This window comes from Esox lucius, chromosome 16, assembly GCF_011004845.1.
Source record: "Esox lucius isolate fEsoLuc1 chromosome 16, fEsoLuc1.pri, whole genome shotgun sequence".
NCBI lineage: Eukaryota > Metazoa > Chordata > Actinopteri > Esociformes > Esocidae > Esox > Esox lucius.
This window is the reverse complement of record NC_047584.1, coordinates 22,744,879-22,765,306: the sequence shown is the minus strand read 5'-3', so window position 1 is coordinate 22,765,306 and position 20,428 is coordinate 22,744,879. Positions and strand designations below refer to the sequence as shown.

The 20,428-nt window shown below is 41.8% G+C and overlaps 1 protein-coding gene across 2 annotated transcripts in view; it reads right to left on the bottom strand.

Moving 5' to 3' along the window:
* The window catches only part of itprid2 (ITPR interacting domain containing 2), a 35,139-nt gene extending 14,923 nt beyond the window's left edge, over positions 1-20,216 (bottom strand). The window contains exons 1-5 of one of the 2 annotated variants that reach the window (XM_010880100.5): positions 20,067-20,216; positions 6,172-6,417; positions 5,918-5,960; positions 2,425-2,474; positions 1,634-1,687 (exon numbers count right to left, since the gene is read on the bottom strand). In XM_010880100.5, the coding sequence (XP_010878402.3) occupies positions 1,634-1,687; positions 2,425-2,474; positions 5,918-5,960; positions 6,172-6,358 (334 nt within the window). In that variant the 5' untranslated portion in view covers positions 6,359-6,417; positions 20,067-20,216. Of the gene's footprint in view, positions 1-1,633; positions 1,688-1,944; positions 2,178-2,424; positions 2,475-5,917; positions 5,961-6,171; positions 6,418-20,066 lie in introns of those variants that run through there. The other variant, XM_010880101.5, reaches the window with a different exon arrangement.
* Positions 20,217-20,428: the final 212 nt, after the last annotated feature.

The following is a 20,428-nucleotide window of genomic DNA, read 5'->3' as shown; positions in this document are numbered from 1 at the left end:
AGAGTACATGTTATGTTGCCTTCCTCAAAGTCAACAAGCCTGACTGGTTCATCATCTGCAAAGACCTGGATAATAACGCAGCCCCACTCTGGACCCACAGGTTGCATGTTGGCCTGTTAAAAGTAGCCAGAGCAGACCTTAAGTAGCCAGAGCAGACCTTAAGTAGCCAGAGCAGACCTTAACAGGAGCAAACCCCAGAGGCAAGTGGTGGTATTGCTGAACACAAACACAGCAGTCATGACTAGTGACCTAGCACACTGAGTCAGTGAGGAATTCTGACAATGTGGTTTAAGCGACCACTCCTGGGTTTTAGGTTCTTCAGCTGGCTGGGTTACCTGGAGCAGTCATAGCAAGTGTATAGTACAAAAAAATAACTCATCCGGCACATAACGCAGCCTAAAGCAAACAGATACTGCACGGCGTCTGGTCTGTCGTGCAAGTCGAATTTCACAAACAGCAACAACTGCAAATTGAAATTTCCATACATAAATATTTTTTATTTTATTTAGTCCCCTCTAAAATCATTAGCATTGTTGACAAAGATGAACAAAAAAGGCTGTGCAAAATACAAATAATGTCCAACATGTGGAACGTGTGTTGCCAGGTTCCCTTTTAGTTACTGACTGACTTCAGGAAGTTGGTTATAACCTGTCTGAAATGTGGATCAACTAGAGGATACTTGCCATAGCTCGTGTCAACTGTTTTAGTTATGTAAGCCAGCTGGGTTGCAAGGCGGGGGAGTTGTTACTAAGCCTATAAAATACAATACCTGTGCAGACCTTTGGCACCAAGGACAGTGTGACTGGACTGGATATTCTGAAATACTCTGGGTTTCCCTATGGTTCTAGTGGGGAAGTAGAGAACATCTATAGAGCCAGAGGACAATAAAGGGAACGGACAGAGGACTGAATGCACGTCCAGATGAGGGGAGCGCTTTAAAACGGAATACTGAGTCACAACTCATTCATCCACCCTCCTTTCATTCCTTCACCAAACGGTGAGCGAAATAAGAGGCAGATACACGGTTTGATCAGATCACACAAACCGTTCTGCTCAGCTTTTGAACAGGGAAACCTGTGCATGGGTGGTGTGTGTGTCCTCTTGCACTCAGTGTCTGCGTGTTACGAACAGTAACAGCAAGGAGTTCTCCCATGGCACTAGTGAAGGCAGCTTTAGTAGAAACCAAAAGACCTAAACACCCCCAAGAAACAACCACTAAGACCAATCCAGTCGCTGTCAGACGTTAGGGGCCACAGTCTTTCCAGGTGGCTCATTAGCTATATAAGTGTAGCAGTAGCAGGGTCCTAGGACCTATTACGCTGGTGAGACACACAACGTTCCCTATTCCTTAGCCCTAACCTTATCCTCAATAACCTAACGTTTACACCTAAACTTAACATAGCTTAACATAGCCCAGACACTTCAACATAACCAGTAATGCCTAGACTTAAAAGTAATCCCATTTCATGACTATAGCCAATAACACGCTTTCCCCTAAAACATATGCCAAAAACTGCATTTAACCTAGTCAGCGCTGCCCCAAAGAAAACTTTCAGCACCTATATTTCCATCTTTTCTGGGATATTTAGTTCCCACATATACACATGGATCCCACAAGCACCTAGTTACTCACCCTCAGCTCCCAGAGACAAGTCGTCTTCAAAGCTACATCCATTCTTCACGGCACCTGTCGAGAAAACACCTGTCATTAAGAACAGACAGTACTTGTCCCCAACAGTAGACTAAATAACCATTCACATAAAAAAAAAAAAAAAATCATACACATGAACAAGCCTGGAACAAAAGAAGGAGCATGGCTCACAGAGCACATGCAGACAAGCGTACTGCAGACAGACGCTTCAAACCATGACAAAGGTTTACAGTTGGTTAGGACAAATATTTACAGTCAACTATGTTCACAGCAGGTTGATTGGTATGTCTTACCTACTGTAGGTAGCCATTGATCAAAGGCCAACCGTTGCTCATGTGGTTTCACATTCCCAGAAAACGTTCAAGTATATACAAGAAATCAAATTTATTTTTTCCCCTTCAGCTGGTCAATTGTATCACATCTGACTGTTTCCTACTCAGATTTAAAAGGACAATAAGTGAGCCACAGAGTTTGTGAAAGCTACAAACTGGTAACTGGTGTGTGTGTGTGTGTGTGTGTGTGTGTGTGTGTGTGTGTGTGTGGGTGGGTGTATGTAAAAAAAAAAAAAAAAAAAGAAAGCAGCCTACAGTATGCTCCAAAGTTCACTAGGGCTAGAAGGTGGGGTGTGGTGAATCAGTGGCTGCAGAATAATCTTTAAAAAAATACTTCGCTTACTACACAATTATTACACAATTCACTAATAGAGGAAGAAATGATTTGTATTTGAGTTGCAGTATTAAAATACGGTATTACAGTAGAGAAAGCCAGCTCACCCTTTGACTGAGGGTTGCTCTGTTCATCCAGGGAGGCCCCAAGAGGAGTCCTGAGAAAAGACACATACTGTTAGAAACATCACATTGTCTACAACACAAAGACATTCTGTTCCCCTACAGCATACACATATAATCACACACCGGTCACCAATACCAGACAGAAACTGGTCAGAGTCACAGGAAGGCAAATTCACCAGTCAGATTGTTCACACATACAGAACAGCAATTTAACTCCTAGAATAAGAGTAATATCACTAGTTACATGGCTGCAGTATTCTGGAGTATTTTGTGAAGGAAAAAAAAAAGGGTATGTCAATCTCAACGATATTATCAGGGCTTATAATAGCAACAGACATGACTCAACATGCCTAACCCTGTTCAGTCCGCTGCTTTGCTACCTACAGTACCTCACCACTCTGTCCATAAATCAAACAACTCCACATGGTCCTTTCCCAGAACAAGATCATAGGTTCTGATGCAATCCCATCTCACCAAGCAGTACTTCTACAGCAGGTCAGACCAACTCAACAAATCTAACGTCCCATCTAACTCCATGGAATGCCTGTTTGCTGACCTACCACGTGACACCAACATTTCAGAATTGTACATCAGGGTTAGTCTATAAACTGTGTCAATGGCGACAACATCACGAAGCCAGTTTCGGCACGTTTGAACTCGACTCACACCGCAGGTCTGACAGGACAACCACGCAGCTTGGTGAGCACACAGCAGGGCAACATGCCAAACGGTCGGCAGCCAGTGTGCTACAGACTATATGTTAACATAATACAAGAGATCAACGTTGAATGTAAAAATAGCAGAGAGTTAAAAAACAAGCAGTGCACGTTGTCAGGTGGGGCCTGATGGGTTTCTGCCCCTTTCACATCACCAACGTCAGATGATAACGAGTTCGTTTGCAGCGCCCCAACAGACAGCTGTCTTATTGAATTCAAATCTTCATTTCCCTTTGGCTTACCAATCCCTGTTCAGTTTTAATGTGCCTTGTTTGGCTAGGCAGAGCCTTCTCTTTCTTGATCAGCCATCAAAAGAAGGTGCAGGGTCTTCAGAAAGCATTCAGACCCCAATCACTTTCTCCACATTATAATTAAGTACTTATTTTTTTGGCCATCTCCCATAGTGACACAGCAAAAAACATGTTTTTAGAAATTTGGGGCGATTTATTGAAAATAAATCAAATGGAAATCTCAAGTACATACGTTTCCAGACCTTCTGCCATGACACTCCAAATGAACTTATATGCACCCTATGTCTATATAAAGGTCCCACACCTCACAGTGCATGTAACACCAAAACCAAGCCATGAAGCACAAGAAAAGTATTTGGACCCTTTGCCATGACACTCCAAATCGAGCTCAGATGCAGCCTGTCCTTGGATCCTCCTTGAGACGTCTCTAAAACCTCGGAGTCCAGCTGGAGCAATTGACTGCATATGATTTACAGTAGAGAGGCACACTCCTGTTTATGTAAGGTCAGAGCAAAACAATAACCCATGAACTTTCCATGTGTCAAGGCATAGACCTGTGGAAGGTAATAAAACACAAAATAAATCACTAAAGCAAAAAATAAGTTTTACTGGACTAATTGAATTGGATGTTTAAACAAAACCGTTTATTCATCTCTGCTTTAGGCTTTTTGACAACATGTTTGGTAAAAATAGAAATAAAATGCAGTCTGAAACATCCTTCCAAACCATAAGGTCCAACATTTTCTGGCCAATAGGCTGTAGTTGTAACTGTAGTTGTAGTAAACTACTATGATAAGTTAAACTTAAACAAATATTTGTAATATGATCCAAATGTCTATTTATTACAGGGCATATGTTCCTGCAAGCAGCAGCCTAATTTAAATAAGCGGGAACTAAAAAAGGAGATGCATGTCAGTCAACAGCTTTAAGCTGAAGAAGTGGTGCTTTCCCAATAGTCAGCCATTCCAGACAGTCAACCACTAAAAAAGCAGGATATTGGAAAGCACCGACACAGATAAAGCTAATGTGCAAATTTGTTCACGCCCTCAATATGAAACTGATGGAAAGTAGCCTAGTAGGAGAAATGACAATGCTTACACAGAAGATCAAAAAGGCAGAAATATCAATAACCTGGATAACGCTATGCCTACTAAACTTCTATTTAGAGTAATATAACTGATGAGTGTTTGTGTAGGCTACAAGAAAATGCTAAACGCTACCAACATCAATCTACAGAGCTAAATAAAAAAAAAGCCCCCAAATATTATTTTGTGACTTTCTGGGGCAATTTAAATCATATATTTACAAATGTGTGTAATTGCAGTCCTTTATATTGCTCTCTTCCAGCAAACTGACCACTCCATTTCGCACATCACACCTACACACACACTGAACTCCACCTGTGTCAGTGATGACAGGATAGGTTGATCGGACGACGTGTCATTCTAGACATCGCCCATTCGTGACAATATGCAAAACAACCATCATCATGCAATTTACGGTTTATCCTCTTCTGCTCGACGTCATACTTTCTCGTGTACGTAGGGTTTTGTGAAATTTCCAACCATGCAGAATACTTGCTTTTCATGGCAACATTTGTTTAATTAACACAGCTAGACCACAGTTGTCGCTGATAACCTAGACCCTGGACTAATGGAAAAACTAAGGATTTCCAAAGTCACAGCTAGCAGCATAAAGCACATGCCTATCACAAAGCAAATACAACATGGCTTACATGGAGAGCTGGGTATAACTAGCGTACAAATAAATAAATAAACAATTCACGGTTGCCATTCTCTGCCAAGGGCTTTACCAATGTTTAATGGATTCAACATGTATAGAAATAAGACTAAATCACTAAAAGGTCTGTCTGGAATTGGAATCAAATTTCAGTTTTTCTGCACAACATTCTATACTAATTCTTTTCTGAAAGTACTTTTACTTAAATGACAGAAAACGTCTTTTGCAGTGTGCCCCATTGACATGTTTTGCAAATGTACTTTCTATTCAATAATAAATTATACCATGCACAACACAAACACTTCAAGAATCAAGCACACAACCGTCCATCAAAAGCAAGCACATTTTTCAACAAGCTAAACATCCACCAGGAATGCTTTACATTTGCTTAAAGACACAAGGAAATCAATACGAAAACGTAGTTCATATAGCTAGTAATGAACATGACCTAGGCTAAACAAGGAATATTTCTTCCAGGAGCAATTAAACCTGTCAGACATTTCTGTGGATCCTACACGCTAAAAAGGGCAACCGAATATAAGCTTCCCAAGATGTAGCGAGTACCCAATAGCTATCCCTCTTGTCAATACACCATTAGTCATGTCACGCCAAACAATGAATTTCCAAAGCTACCCATCCAGTCACTTCACCACAAGTCCTTATTCAAATTATATCTAAATACAGGTCTGAGGCACCAGCTATGCTGATATACAGACGGCTTTCAGTTCCCATGTAAATGTTGCTTTCATAACAAAAACACTACTTTACCTGCATTCCTTGAGCCAGCTTGCAATCTTGTTAGGGATGCGTCCTGACAGAAAAAATAAATTCAAAGCCAAATACAATTTGGTGTTTCTATCAACGTAATGTAACATTCAAGTGTCCCTTTGTAAAATATCTTTAGCCTGGTGGTCAAAAAGTTTTACACACTCCCGGTTTATTTTCTATTTATTATTAAGATTGCCGTTCGGAGATTAATCATTACACCCCAACATCTTCACCTGAAGCGTATCCCAAAGTACCTGTCTCAGTTGGGGCAGTCTTCTCCATGGTGGCCTCTTCACCGCACCCCTCCTGGACCTTAGCCTCCTCGCTATCAGAAGGACCCTGCCAGGATTCTTTGCTATGGGCCCAGGCCATCCGCTTCATATTCGCAGGCCTCCATACGTCATCTCTGCCGGGGCTCACAGGGGTCTCCAGCTGCTCCATGGTCCCCTCCTGGATCCTCTCCCGGATCCCCTCCGTCGCTACAGCCAGGGAATAACCACCTGCAGAGCAGAGGGATGTGATTAGACAAGACGGAAGCCCTTAATCTGACAAGTTGACTGAACAGACATGGTAATTTACAGCAACGATCTGGGCTAATTACTCTGCCTTAAATGGTTGCAGGCAGAAGGCCATCCCTGTTCCACCTCTTATACAACTAATGTATTTCGTGGGGTCTTCTTTTCACGGGGACATGAAGAGGTGTGTGAGCGAGAGACCAACTGTCAGTACCAGGCCTCAGGGCCTCTCTGGCTGGCTCCACTACTCAACAGAACAGCACAGCTGTGGATGTCATAATAAGGCCTGGCTAAAGTACCTTCTGGACTGTACTGTACAAACATCCGTTCAGTTCCACACATGGATAGGCTAGGCAGTTACAAAGACATTTACAGGGAACTTCATGAAGACATTTGCTGATTAATGTCCGTCCCAGTGTTGGGATCCCAAATGCTACCCAATTCCCTATTCAGTTCACAAGGGAACAGGGAAAGACATAGGCATGTGAGTGAAGGCTTTCATACTGAACATGTCAATAAGCAGGCATAGCCCCTCAGCCAGTTACACAACGCCTACTACTCACTATAGCTAGCACCATGAATATGTCCCGAATTGCACCCTACTTTGGACAAGAGACCTCTGGGAGCAGTACGCTATGTTTGGGGGGGGGTGGGGGGTGATGGTGGTGCAAACCTTGCCTTGAGCAAAGGCGATTATGACGTGGAAGGGTGTGTTGCGCCTTCAGTCATACCCTCCCTATGAATATTACACTGGTGATATTGCAAAACAGTTAACTGCTGCATGGCTGTCTGAAGTCTGAAAGGAAGCCAAACCAACCACCCAGAGCACACGCACACAGATAAACACATAGCTTAGCAACAGGGACCACGGCAAACACCTGGACAAGAGCTGGAGGTCAAGGACATAAGAGAACAGAACAGCTGGAGTTTAGCATGTCCCCTACAAGGAAAGTCTGTGGAGTCTTTTTTCAACAGTATGATGCCTGTTTCTTGTTGGTGTTAAGCAGCTGTGTCAGAACAAACACTGTCCCGCTGTTATCATGTCTATCAACATCAAACTCCCTCAAGACAAAACGAGTAAAAAGGATATATTTAGGTCCCAGACCACACACCCTCCATACCAACCCATTCCACTTCAGACCGGCTAACCCTTTCAAGGCAAACTAAGGATGTCCCAGTACCTTCCTCACGGGCCATATGGAAACCGTCTTCAGTCCTTTGTGACACGCACTCAAACACCAGGGATGTGTTCAGCAGAAACAAGAGGAAACAGAAATATGGCAGGTATTTTCTAAACTTCTAAATGCTGGTCTCCATGTACGGTGGCAAAACAAATTGCAACAGTGTCCCCTAATGAACAACAAGTGTTTAGCGACCAAAAATAGGTTCTTAGAAGGAGGATATCCTGAGACAAATTATTTCACTAAAACTCTAGCATGCCACTGGGAGGAATGTAGGCCTACATGAAAGTCTCCAATTGGAAATTACATTTGTGTATTGGGAAAGCAAAAATATAAAATTGCCATTTATAAGGAAAAGAAATGCCCCCCAATGTGTGTTTAGCTTCAAAAGGACCTGGACTCTAGGAACTCTACTATGACTTTTTCATTTCCTTTTAGCCTATAACTTCTCACTTTTAGAAACAAAATTCCATAGCATTAATTTAAAGAGAACACAGGCTATGGGCAGTGCAGTTATGGGCCAGGCTCATGGGGTTAGTACAGTATCATACTTACTACAGGTCCATCCCGAATAAACAACTTTTTCTCAATGAGATTAACCCATGCCACAACTTCTGGGAAGACAAAACTACTACCTGAACAAACAATGGGATCCTATTCTGCTAAACTTACTTTTGAGTTCAGTTCAGAGTCAAAAAAATCAAAAACAAACAAGAAGCAAAACATTGAGCTTCATTACAATCCAGCCAGCAGAATCCTAGCTGAAGAAATGAATGCAGTATACAGAAAATAGGGTGCCGTTTTGACACAGACAGAGTCAATTAAGGCTAGCATTCTGAACACTGTCTAGAGTGGCAACCGAATACCTTGGCCTCCTGCTGCCCCACACATGTAATCGCTCTCTGACCTTCTCTTCTGACATCCTAAGCAGCTAGCTACCAGGGGTATTAGGATAGCTGACTACCAATGCACACTGACTGACGCAAATACCTCCATTCCCCATTGTGATATTGTTTCAAAGCAGTGTAACCCAGGGCGTCGTCCCGCATCGTTGGAGAGCCGATTCAGGTCACCTTCCTGTGCCCGTTCTCTTTGTCAAGGGACTGGGATTAAGAGCATTTGATAATGCCAACCGCATAAACTACTGAACAAAGAACCAGGAATAGACTACCTTGCAGACGCGAACATTAAACAAAGGGTGCTTGTCAGGCTTCTGAATGATTGTAACACTTTGATTGATTTAATGATTTAAAAGGACAGAACCAGGTGTAAATTCTGTTCCTGGACACTGTTGAGTGTGAATATACCTTGTGATTTTAGAAGTTGCGGGAGATACTGGAGTGCTATCATACCCGAATGGGTCCTAAAAGGAAATCTGCACTTAAACTTTCCAGGTAATTTTGTAATTTTACAGTGGAAAGGTGTTATCCCAGCTGGGACGACAGTGGGATGGCATAGAAGTGTCAAGGTGCTGGGGAAGCAATAACATGTAGTGGACCCTCAAAACCCCACTCCAGTACTGTCAGACTTGACAAGAACAGTCTCCGAGGCTGAATAAATAGTATTAGGACTCAACAGCATGTCAGACTAACTGGGATCAAATCCAAAGACTGCACTTTATTTAGGAAAGATGTGACACAATGCTTATCATAGTATCAGCAGCTCTTTTGGCATTTTTGTAAAGCTATCTGTGGAACAGGGTAGAGCTTAGAAGTATGTTTCCGCTACAATCCAAACAAACTGCCTTCCCCGACATTAAATTGGGATGAATCTGGAATAAATCTAAAAGAAGATCAGACTGTTCTCAGTCTCAGGAGGCTCCAAGAACTGACTCTGCGGAAGCACTCAACCAGACAGGCAGACCCAAGACAAAGGGACAGAGAGTGAGTGTCCTCATTCCATAAACGATAGTGATTGAGAAGATGTCAAGTAATTTTGAGGCTAATGGAAGTGTACACCATACCACAACAGCCCACTTAAAAAAGCAACCCATCTGTATCCCAGCACAAAAGTTTAAAAAATTGCCACATCCCCTATGAAAGAGCTCCAGTTTCCACAAAACAGAAACATGTTTAAACAACACACTACATATTGTTGCATCAATAAAACATATTGCACAACTGATCATTTATTAGGTTACTAATTTCTTTTCACCTTAAACCAACTTTGCTTGACGGTACCAGAGAGATAACATGCACTAAAGTGCGCTGTATGGAATTGACTCCCCTCGCCTCCTATACATGATAACCTTTGAACTTTTTCAAAAGAATGCCAGAGAGGACAGAGTGGATAGGCCGGAGGTCAGAAGATAAAACTGAGAAAAGCCAGGATGGATCACTAAAACACAATGGGCTTTTCACACTTTTAGGTTCCCGGACTCTCCTCCGGTCTTGGCCAGAGTGGATATTTTCACCACAGCCTATAAATCAGTCATGTTGACTCTCCATCCCCTAGTAAAAGGGAATGGACCGGAGGTGAGCACAAAAGCAGCGCCTTAAATAGCAATAGTTTTTTCAATAGAGCACTAGCAAGAAGGCTTCATCCAAAGTAGTGCACAATACTGGGAATTTGGACGAAGTCCTCAATCCGAGTCCTAGTTAAGAGAGTGACAGCGCAAAAAAGATATGCATTCTGCAGAGGTTATATAAAGCACAAAAAAAGGTAACGATATATTAATTGTGTCAAGTTCAACAAAGTTCTAGGAAGAGACAGAGAGTAATACTAATTGATAAGGTGTTATTGCTCACTTATTTTGTCAACATCAACCCAACGGTATGAGTGACACAGCGGTGAGTTAAAGGAGAGAGAGAGAGCCGGAGGTTTCTACATTTTATATTTAGCGGCACACATGAATGCTTACCTTAAAACAAGATATACAATGGAAGTACCTGATTTAGTTGACAGGGAAATGGTGACGTGGACATAAATGTCGGTTTGTGAAGCAAACTGTTGCGTGACAAGGAGAACATTTTGTTATCTACTCTGTAAAACCCAGGCAAAACTGCTGCAATGTACGCCGCTGCAGAAATATTTTACTGCACTCAAAAGCAGTTCTGGTATCAAAATGCAGACTTGAATGCTTCCCACACCCCTCAGATTTCATTCAAACAAGTAGGTTGTGTACACAAAAAAATACTAATTGAAAAGACAAACAGCAGCGTCTTAAATCAACCAAATTTTTTATAAAAATAAGCATCTGCAGATTAAATAACCTGGTTAAGGGATAAATCCTTTAATTACTAGGACAGGTAAACACAGACGTCATGGTTACAGATGTAAGTACCATCCGCCACTGAGGGGCACGCTGTCTGTAGCAAAAGAAAAGTGAGATAGGAGCCACAAAAAGTGTTATGCTATTAAGAAGCTGTTCACAATTCACATTTTGTACGCCAAACTTCAACAAACAGGCTTACCAGCATGTTCAGTGAGGTAGAACATTTATTCTGACTGCCAATTAGGGACATCTATCATCAGGTAGCCTGATTCAGACACTCCCGGTAATCAGGGTTGCAGAAATGAGCATTATAATGACAAGGTAAAAGGAGTGTAATAAACGGTTCTCTCCGGTTGTTAGCCTTCCCCATTGTGTTCCTGCTCACTAGAACACTTTGTATGCTGAACATGCTGTTACAGGGACAAGAACGGGGGAGGGGGTCTCACACGGGGACAAACAAATCATTGCAGCCAACCTACTGTATCTTCAGGCTTTCGAAATCTATTCAGCAGTCACTTAACTAGACATACTCAGACGGACCGGTAGAGCAGAGGTCAAATGTTAGGCTGGTTTAAGACTAAGGCCCAAATCCTGATGCACAGATTTAACTATTCATGACTAAAAGTACAACTATAACATATTAAGGCAACTAACGGATTTTGGTAATATACACACTAATTACTTTGAGCATACCTCTAATTGCAATACATGCATCTCAAGCGCTTTGCTTGGGCCCAACCCAAAACTGCACAGTAAAGCTCGGTTCATTCCTTTAGACCTTCGGCTAGATGAAAGGGAGCCTGAAGACACATGACACTCAGCTTCTAGTGAAAACCTCTGAACACTAACCCAGCCATCTGCAGCATGTTAATTAAGCAGTGCCACCTTCACACAAGACCTCCGCAGGCAACAATGACAGGAGTGGCGGCTAGAGTTAAAAAGGACTGACCGCCACCCTGTCAAAAACCGCCTGGGAGCATTGTCCTCCGTGCTTTGTTCATCCACTGAGGCCACAATGCAGAAAGAGGGGAAAAACGGGAGTCGGCCGGGCCAGCCAAGGAATCCCACCAGCCAGTAACACCATTATCCACCAGCAGCATTATCATAAAACGTCTTAATCATTAACCTCAACCAGGTCAGCGTCGCCCATGGTTTCCGTTTGATTAGCACAGACCACAGACTGATAGACAGGGCTCCAGTCAGAGAAACAAACCTGACTGGGGATTGTTATATCGGTGGCTTTATTCCACATCTGAGAAAACAGACGGCTAGATTAGCAGTGTTGGAGATTACTGTATTGAATCCCTGAGCCAGTTGTTCCGTTTCCATTTTAGTTGAGCCCAACATGGCAGTCCACGGCCATTAATGTGGGTTATTTGGGGAAGTCAAATTTCACCGGGATGTTAATATCAAGCAATTTTCTGCCAACATTTTACAATGATTGCATGACGGTTTCAGAAGATGGATCTGAATAATGTGGTGTTAGGTTATACACAGACTATTCTGCATCCTGCTGATAGGTCTACTTAAAAACATGGTTATGAAATAGAAAATGAGAAGACGAGCATATCCTCACCAGTTACTGTCTGCCACAGTACACCAGCAAATACACTGCTCAAAAAAATTAAGGGACCACTTCAAATCAAATATATCAAAGATCAAAATCTTTACTGTACATTGTGCAATTCGTTGAGAACAAAATGACATAATCAATGGAAACCAAAATCACCAACCAATAAAGGGCTGGATTCAAACTCACACCACAAACCAAAGCAAATAATTGAAATCACAGGCTGTTCCAAATTGTGTGAATTTCCTCAAGGCAAATCATAATGTGTATGGCCCCCACATGCTTGTATGTTCTCCCGACAATGTCTAGGTATGCTCCTGATGAGACAGCAGATAGTGTCCTGGGGGATCTCCTCCCAGACCTGGATCAGGGCATCAGTGAGCTCCTGGATAGTCGGTGGCGCTACTTGGCAGCGTTGCATGCATGATCTAGAACGTCCCAGAGGTTCTCAATTGGATTCAGGTCTTGGGGAACGTGAGAGCCAGTCAATGGCACCAATTCCTTAGCCATCCAGGAACTGCCTACACACTCTGGCCACATGAGGCAAGGCATTGTCCTGCACCAGGAGGAACCCAGGGCCCACTGCTTCTGCGTAAGGTCTGGCGATGTTGTCTGAAGATTTCATCCAGTGTACCTAACAACAGTCAGGGTACCATTCGCTAGCATCTGGAGGTCTGTGCGAACCTCCAAGGATACGCCTCCCCAGACCATCAATGACCCGCCGCCAAACCGGTCATGCTGGACGATGTTGCAGGCAGCATAATGTTCACCACAGCGTCTCCAGACTCTTTCAAGTCTGTCACATGTGCTGTGTGAACCGGCTCTCATCTGTGAAGAGAACAGGGTGCCAGTTGCAGACCTGCCAATTCTGGTGTTCTCTGGTGAATGCCAATTGAACTGCACAGTGCTGCGCTGTGAGCACAGGTCCCACTAGAGGACATCAAACCCTCATGCCACCCTCATGGAGACGGTTTCTGACAGTTTTGTCAGAAACATGCACACCAGTAGCCAGCTGGAGGGCTCTGGCAGTGCTCCTCCTGTTCCTCCTCGCACAAAGGAGCAGATACCAGTCCTGCTGCAGGGTTGATGCCTTTCTATGGCCCTCTCCAGTTCTCCTTGTGTAACGGCCCGTCTCCTGGTATCTCCTTGATGCTCTTGAGACTGTTCTGGGAGACACAGCGAACCTTCTTGCGACAGCACATGTTGATGTGCTATCCTGGAAGAGCTGGACTACCTGTGCAACCTGAATGGACTGCAGGTACCGCCTCATGCTACCAGTAATGACAAGGACACTAGTAAAACTAGAGAAGAATCAGTCAGGAAGGATAAGGGGCGAGCAATTGTCTGTGGCCACCACCTGCAAAACCATTTCCTTTTTGGGGGTTGTCTTGCTGTTGCCTCTCCAGTGCACTGGTTGTCACTTTAATTTGCACCAAAACAGGCGACATTGATTCACAATCGCTCATGCGTCCTAACAGGACAGATTGATATCCCTAAGTTGAATGGACTTGGTGTTATACTGTGATGACTACGTGCTCCCTTCATTTTTTTGGAGCAGTGTACTTTGCCGGATGAATCATAACAGAGGATTAATCCCAATGATTGTGATCTACCACAAATACACAGGACAATCCCACTACATCTCTCATAAAAGGACAAAACTGGAGCACTGGTATCAGAGTGCGTGAATAACAAACAAACGACAGCCCCTCTCGCCCTCCCCTTTTCTCTTATAGTTAGATTAAATGGTAGTTGTTCTGTTAATGGGACTCAGGCCAACTTCATTTCCTGTGTCCAGAGCAGAGCCCCAAGTCCTATCTTTGTTGGGACCCGAAACACTATTCCCATTAAAAATACATTTCCCTAAATCTAAAATAGCTTTTTTCACTGGTGTAGAGCCACATTTCTTTACCATGAAAGAAAAACCTGTACCCAAACTTTCAGTGTGGCTTATAGGTAGGTTCCTAGAAACACCTAAATCTGAAAAACAAAATAGTTACAGAAAACAAAAATATGGATAACTTATACTGTGTGTGTGTGTTTTGGTGTGGAAACAAATGTTTCTCCACTCTACCTAAAACACCTTGGAGCAAAGGGTCACAGCAAAGCCATGCCTCCAAATTCATGTTATCATGCTTGTCTTGGAGGTATGTAAAGCCAAAGCAGTTTGAAGAGAGCACTGCCCAGCAACAATTTTGGGGGAATGTAGCATTTTAATAATGCTTTCCCACATGCCTGTTCATGATAACTATGTGTAATATTTATTCACTGTTATCAGAATGAGCTCCACCAGACTCTAGTATTGAGCCTTGTCTGTGCCACTAGCTAACAAGTGGCTCAAAGCTTGAGGGGACGATAGATATTAACAGTACATTTCATGTAGTGTACAGCATAATTTGGGCATGCAAAGATATTTTTTTGCGTGTCTATTGCTAGTGGTTAGACACACATTTTTGCATGGTATACATACCCCATATGAGCAACTGTGTTGAAAGAGACAGGATTTGGGAATTCAGGAAATTTTAAAATGTGGATAAAAATCTACTGGACTGCCGAAAAAGCCTAAAACAACTGCAGCTCATTCAGAATGCTACTTCTAGAATGTTAACCAAGACCAAGAGAACAGAGCACATCACTCTGGTTCTTAAATCTTTGCATTGGCTTCCAGTCAGTTGCAGAATAGATTTCAAACTGGTGCTTTTAGTTTATAAATCTCTGAATGGTTTAGGACCAGAATACATTTCTGATATGTTTGCAGAATATAAACCGAGCAGGGCTCTTAGATGCATGAACACAGGTCAGCTAGTAGAGCCCAGAGGTCAAACTAAACACGGAGAAGCTGCGTTTAGCACTTATGCTGTACAAAACTGGAATAGATTACCAGAGATCTTAGACATGCCCCAAACGTATACATTTTAAAATCCAGGTTAAAAACACTTCTCTTCTCACGTGCCTATGACTGAGCACTTAAACTTAACCACACTGTTTAGCCTTATAGCTTCCCACTTTTAATCTTTATATGTTTTCTTATTGTATTTTTTTATAATTGATGTTTTCATTTGAGTATTTGTTTTTATGTTATTGTTTTCACACACATACGTTTCTTTGTAATGCACATTGAATTGCTTCGATGTATGAATTGTGCTATATAAATAAACTTGCTTGCTAGTTCGGCCTGGATTCTACCATGTCAAAGGCTGTGTCTTTAACCACTATGCACAAAGCTATAAGTATGTGGAATGTCGCTATAGCATCTCAACATTAGATATTTTTATTACACTAACATGCCAATTTTGGATATTTCGCTAGGCACCATTAAGCATTGTGTAAAACTGACTAATGTTCCTTATTAAGTTCACTACAAATAGCATCTATGAACAGTATGGCTTAACAAATCCTAATGCACAATGTTTTGACTATGAGGCTTGAACATCGGTCCTCTTGCTTGGCAGTCCGCATCTCTAACCACTACGCTATTAAACATGGGGTCGTCAGTCAGTCACTCACTCAGTAACAGACATTCGCTCTTGTTGGCTGGCAACGCTTACGCGGTCCAGCAAAAATAAAAAAAGCAACGGGCTAGAAGTATTCTGCAGGGTTATTCTGTATGCTAGCTTGAAACATAGAATGAAGAATGGAAGAAAACCTGGAGTCAAAAACATACATCTGTTAAGCCAGAAGATCGCTATTCACAAAGATTGTTGCAATCAGTGATTTCTAGGCCATCCTTAAGTACTGCTGCACCCACAGCCCTAACCCGGGCCAGCACCCACAGCCCTAACCCGGGCCAGCACCCACAGCCCTAACCCGGGCCAGCACCCACAGCCCTAACCCGGGCCAGCACCCACAGCCCTAACCCGGGCCAGCACCCACAGCCCTAACCCGGGCCAGCACCCACAGCCCTAACCCGGGCCAGCACCCACAGCCCTAACCCGGGCCAGCACCCACAGCCCTAACCCGGGCCAGCACCCACAGCCCTAACCCGGGCCAGCACCCACAGCCCTAACCCGGGCCAGCACCCACAGCCCTAACCCGGCCAGCAACAATGGAGCTCTGCCCAAGAAAGGTATTTGACCGATTTAAAGATTGACCAGGCATTACCACATGTTCCCGCCCATATTTAGGAACAGTTCTATCATGGACTCCTCCAGGCGTCAGGTTTTAGGACAATGCTAAGCCCATGGATAATATGTTGTACCATAACATGGTATTTCAATAGTAAGGGTCTAATTACACCCAAATCCAGCTCCACAAAGCCGTGTGAGCTGCAATCAAAGTTTGATATTCAGGTCAGCCTTTACAGTTTTTGCTTTACACATCAGATCTCCAGGAATGCTTACAGCTGAAAACAATGTTCTACACCAAAGCTTTGGTTCACAAATGACTGAAGTAAATGTAAATGTATAAACTATGAAAATAGATAAAAAGCACATGAATAATCCAATCAAAATAATGTTCTGCCTTTCATTCTATTAGTGGTCATGACAATTTCTTAAAAAGGCTTGCAAGTCGTTTTATTTTGTCCCTAATTCTTCAGGCATGAGTCACTCATACAGGGCCTTTTCCTGAAAATAATGACAGCATTTTCTGACATGCAGACCAGTAGATTTAGAGTTTTTCGCCAAACTTTGTAGTGTAGCTTTAGAGGTGGGACTATAAGCTTCCAGCAACACTTTCACAGGTCTGACAGGAACGCAGTCACAAATGTCAGTGTGAGTCATCACATAACCCAGAAATAAAAAGACTGATCACTTTTCACAACATTTCTCATTTGGAAGAAGGATTGTTGACATGGGTATCTACTTTCATTTATTGAGCATGATAAGCTTGCTGCATATCAATGTTTCCGAAAGTGAATGCTTGTTATGATAAAGATATGGTCCATTTCATATATAGAAATTGGCATAGAAGGCAACATATCAGATCACAGCCCTCCTCGTACATGTATCATTTCACATCCTGTCGATTATTAGCAGTTGGTGACAAATGTTAAATGTTCACAATCAATCTGTGCATAATGACTAGAAACTGGATCTTACAGTTTCACTAATGCTTGAGCACTTTTGCATAAATTCACACTATTTAAACAGATACCATGCACTTCCAACATTAAACTTTGGATAAGACAAAATCAAGTACATGATTTCTAATGAAAAGTTATTACTAAATAATCATTGTATAATGGCCCAATAAAAACAAACTCAGTATACTCTAGCATGGTTAACTCAAAAATGCAAGTAAACTATCCCAACATGGGGTGTATTTTGAATTCTCGCCTAAGATGATTTTACTGAATAAGATCAATACACACAAAAAAAATAACATGCCCGTTTTAAATGTTATACATTCCAAATACTATATAGAAAAAATATAAATGCACTAAGCAAACAAATCACAGCAAATACCACTTGCTTCCCAGCCTCTTTCATGTAAAGGCCAAGATTGACAATCTTGTCAATAACCTAGCCCAATTTTGCAAATTTTTAGGTAGCCATTTGTACCCTTTGTTTTAACTTTCTCCATTTATGTCATTTACCTTTAATGTAATTCATACATTTTATCAAAGCATTATTTATTAACTGGTTGCATTCTGACTAACCTATTAAATCTCCTTGAAATTTCCTTGAAATGCATTTTGTAAGACATTGTTTGAATCAACACTCAACATGCAGAAGAGGTTCACATTCAAGGGACTCATTTTTATGAAATGGTTTACTGAATTGTATTTTTAGAGCATTACATTTATTGTTTGTCAAAAATGTGGTTATCATTGACGTTTTGCGTAGAGTAAAAAAAAGGATGCGCTGTACTCATTTGGCTATATTAAAGATCAAATGTTACCCAGTTTCACTCAGTGTCATAACCATCGAGAAAAATGAATGTAAAAAGGATTACTTTAAAATAGTTATTTTTTTGGTATGACTTCAGTGAGAAATCACTCAATAGTCAAATATTTAGTGGATACACCTGTGTTGGTTCGGCAAACACACCCTTATCAGTGCAAGTGTTGCACACCCATCTGGACGACGTCATCTACACAGGCCCAGGTTGTATTCCAAATGGCACTCTGTTTCCTACCTAGTGCACTACATTTCATACAGGAGGTTAAAGAGCACAATCATTAGGAATGTAGCAAACATAAGCCTTTCATTTGGTAAAGAAATCAATCCCACAGGTGAAATAAGAGACATTAAGTTATAGTTGCAACATAAACTGAAGTTATGGAAAACGTTTCTGAGCTTAGTTGAAAGGCACACGGTACAAATTGTATTCCATTATAATAATAATAATAATAATAATAATAATAATAATAATGTTCCAGCCCTCAACCATCGGTTCCAACATAAATCCTTCACAGCAGAATGTTGTTGCCTACCCCTGCTGCAGGGAATACAGTGCCATTTGGGACACAGATACACAAGATGCATGTGACCCAGGGCATATAGGCGGCCAGTTTGCTCAAGGAGGAACGTCTGCGCTGTTGTTGGGTCAACATCATGTGAGAGAAACCAACCCATGAAATAGAAAAAAAAACTATTACAGTCTAGATATGATATAGGTCAGACTTTACAGATGACCGAACTCAGCGCAGGGGAGATGGTAAGGAATCTTAAGGTGTCTTATATTGTCTTATAGTGTCCTATACTCTCTATGCATCTGTCTGGTTTCTCGGCACACTACAGACCTCCTCAGCTCAATCCCAGGTTTTCAAGGTTACACAGGTAGTGTAACCACACAAAGAAAGTAAATCCTATTCAGGTACTAAGCATTGTCCTAAACATGTCCTAATTCAGGCCCCTAACACAATCTAAGTCAGTGCCTGTAAGGCTGGGGACTGCAACCACTTCTTTTTTCAACCACCAAATACCATACAGCGGCTCTTATTGCGTTTTCCCCTGTACAAATATAATACAAAATGATATAAACAAAGCACTTTACCCAGAAACACAATTCATTTACCTTCAATATTCACACAAGGCACATAACGTTCCCTAAACTTTCTCTGAACGTATTGGGAACCAAAGTTTGGGTAATACAGCGGATATTTGTGGTATATACATATTACTACTTTCCTCTACCTTATCTATGAACACAAACACGTAAATTATATAAAATATTATAAAAAGCAGGTTGAGAGTATAGGCAATGTTACTGTAACTTCTGACCTGTATAGGCGGTGTGGCCAAAAGCAAAAACACAGGGGAATTATGTTCTTAACATATATAATAAGAAGCATGTTTGGGTTTCATTAACATGTGACAAGAAACAATGAACATTTTAAACTACTCTTTACTAGAACTCTCATTAACTTTACTGATACGCAGGCAGAGACTAAGAAATAAAACACAAAACAGGTTAGTTGTCACGTCCCTCACCTGAGATGTTTTTTGCATTCTTGGCCCATCCTAAAGTATTTATCCTATCCTATTCACCGCATGACATGATGTAGAAATGTATTTTAATGTCTTACATTTGAATTATAAACTTCCCCTGAACATCAAACTGGGTTTGTAGGCCTTTCACAAAAATAACTAAAACCGACCAGGCTTGAAATCAGTGACAAGTCAGGTCCATGTGAACACCAGGCAATATAAATATGCGCAATAGTAAAAGTCAACAGATTTCGAAACATCGTAGATGTAATGTTTGCATAATAATAAACACTTACCATTGTGACGCGGGTTGGAATAAAGTTTATAGCGTTGAAAAGCAGCTCCGTGGAAATAGAATCGGCCAAACTTTTCCCAAATTCATTGACGAAGTAGTAGCATACCGAAGCCTTCCGCCTTCGAACAGAGTCATAGAGTAGGATAGAGGCCTCTAGTGGCAAAATGCCTTTTTAGCAGGGTGAGGCTATATTATACAGCTCTTCGTCGGTACGTCATCAAACGAGTCCGCGCCCCGTTTTTGGGAAAAAACAAAGGAATGTTTTTAGAGAAAACAAAGGCAACGCATAGCAATTCATCACAAATTTGCGAAAATATATGCTTGTTTACTGGTTAGCCGCCTACAGGACAAAAAGTCAAAAAG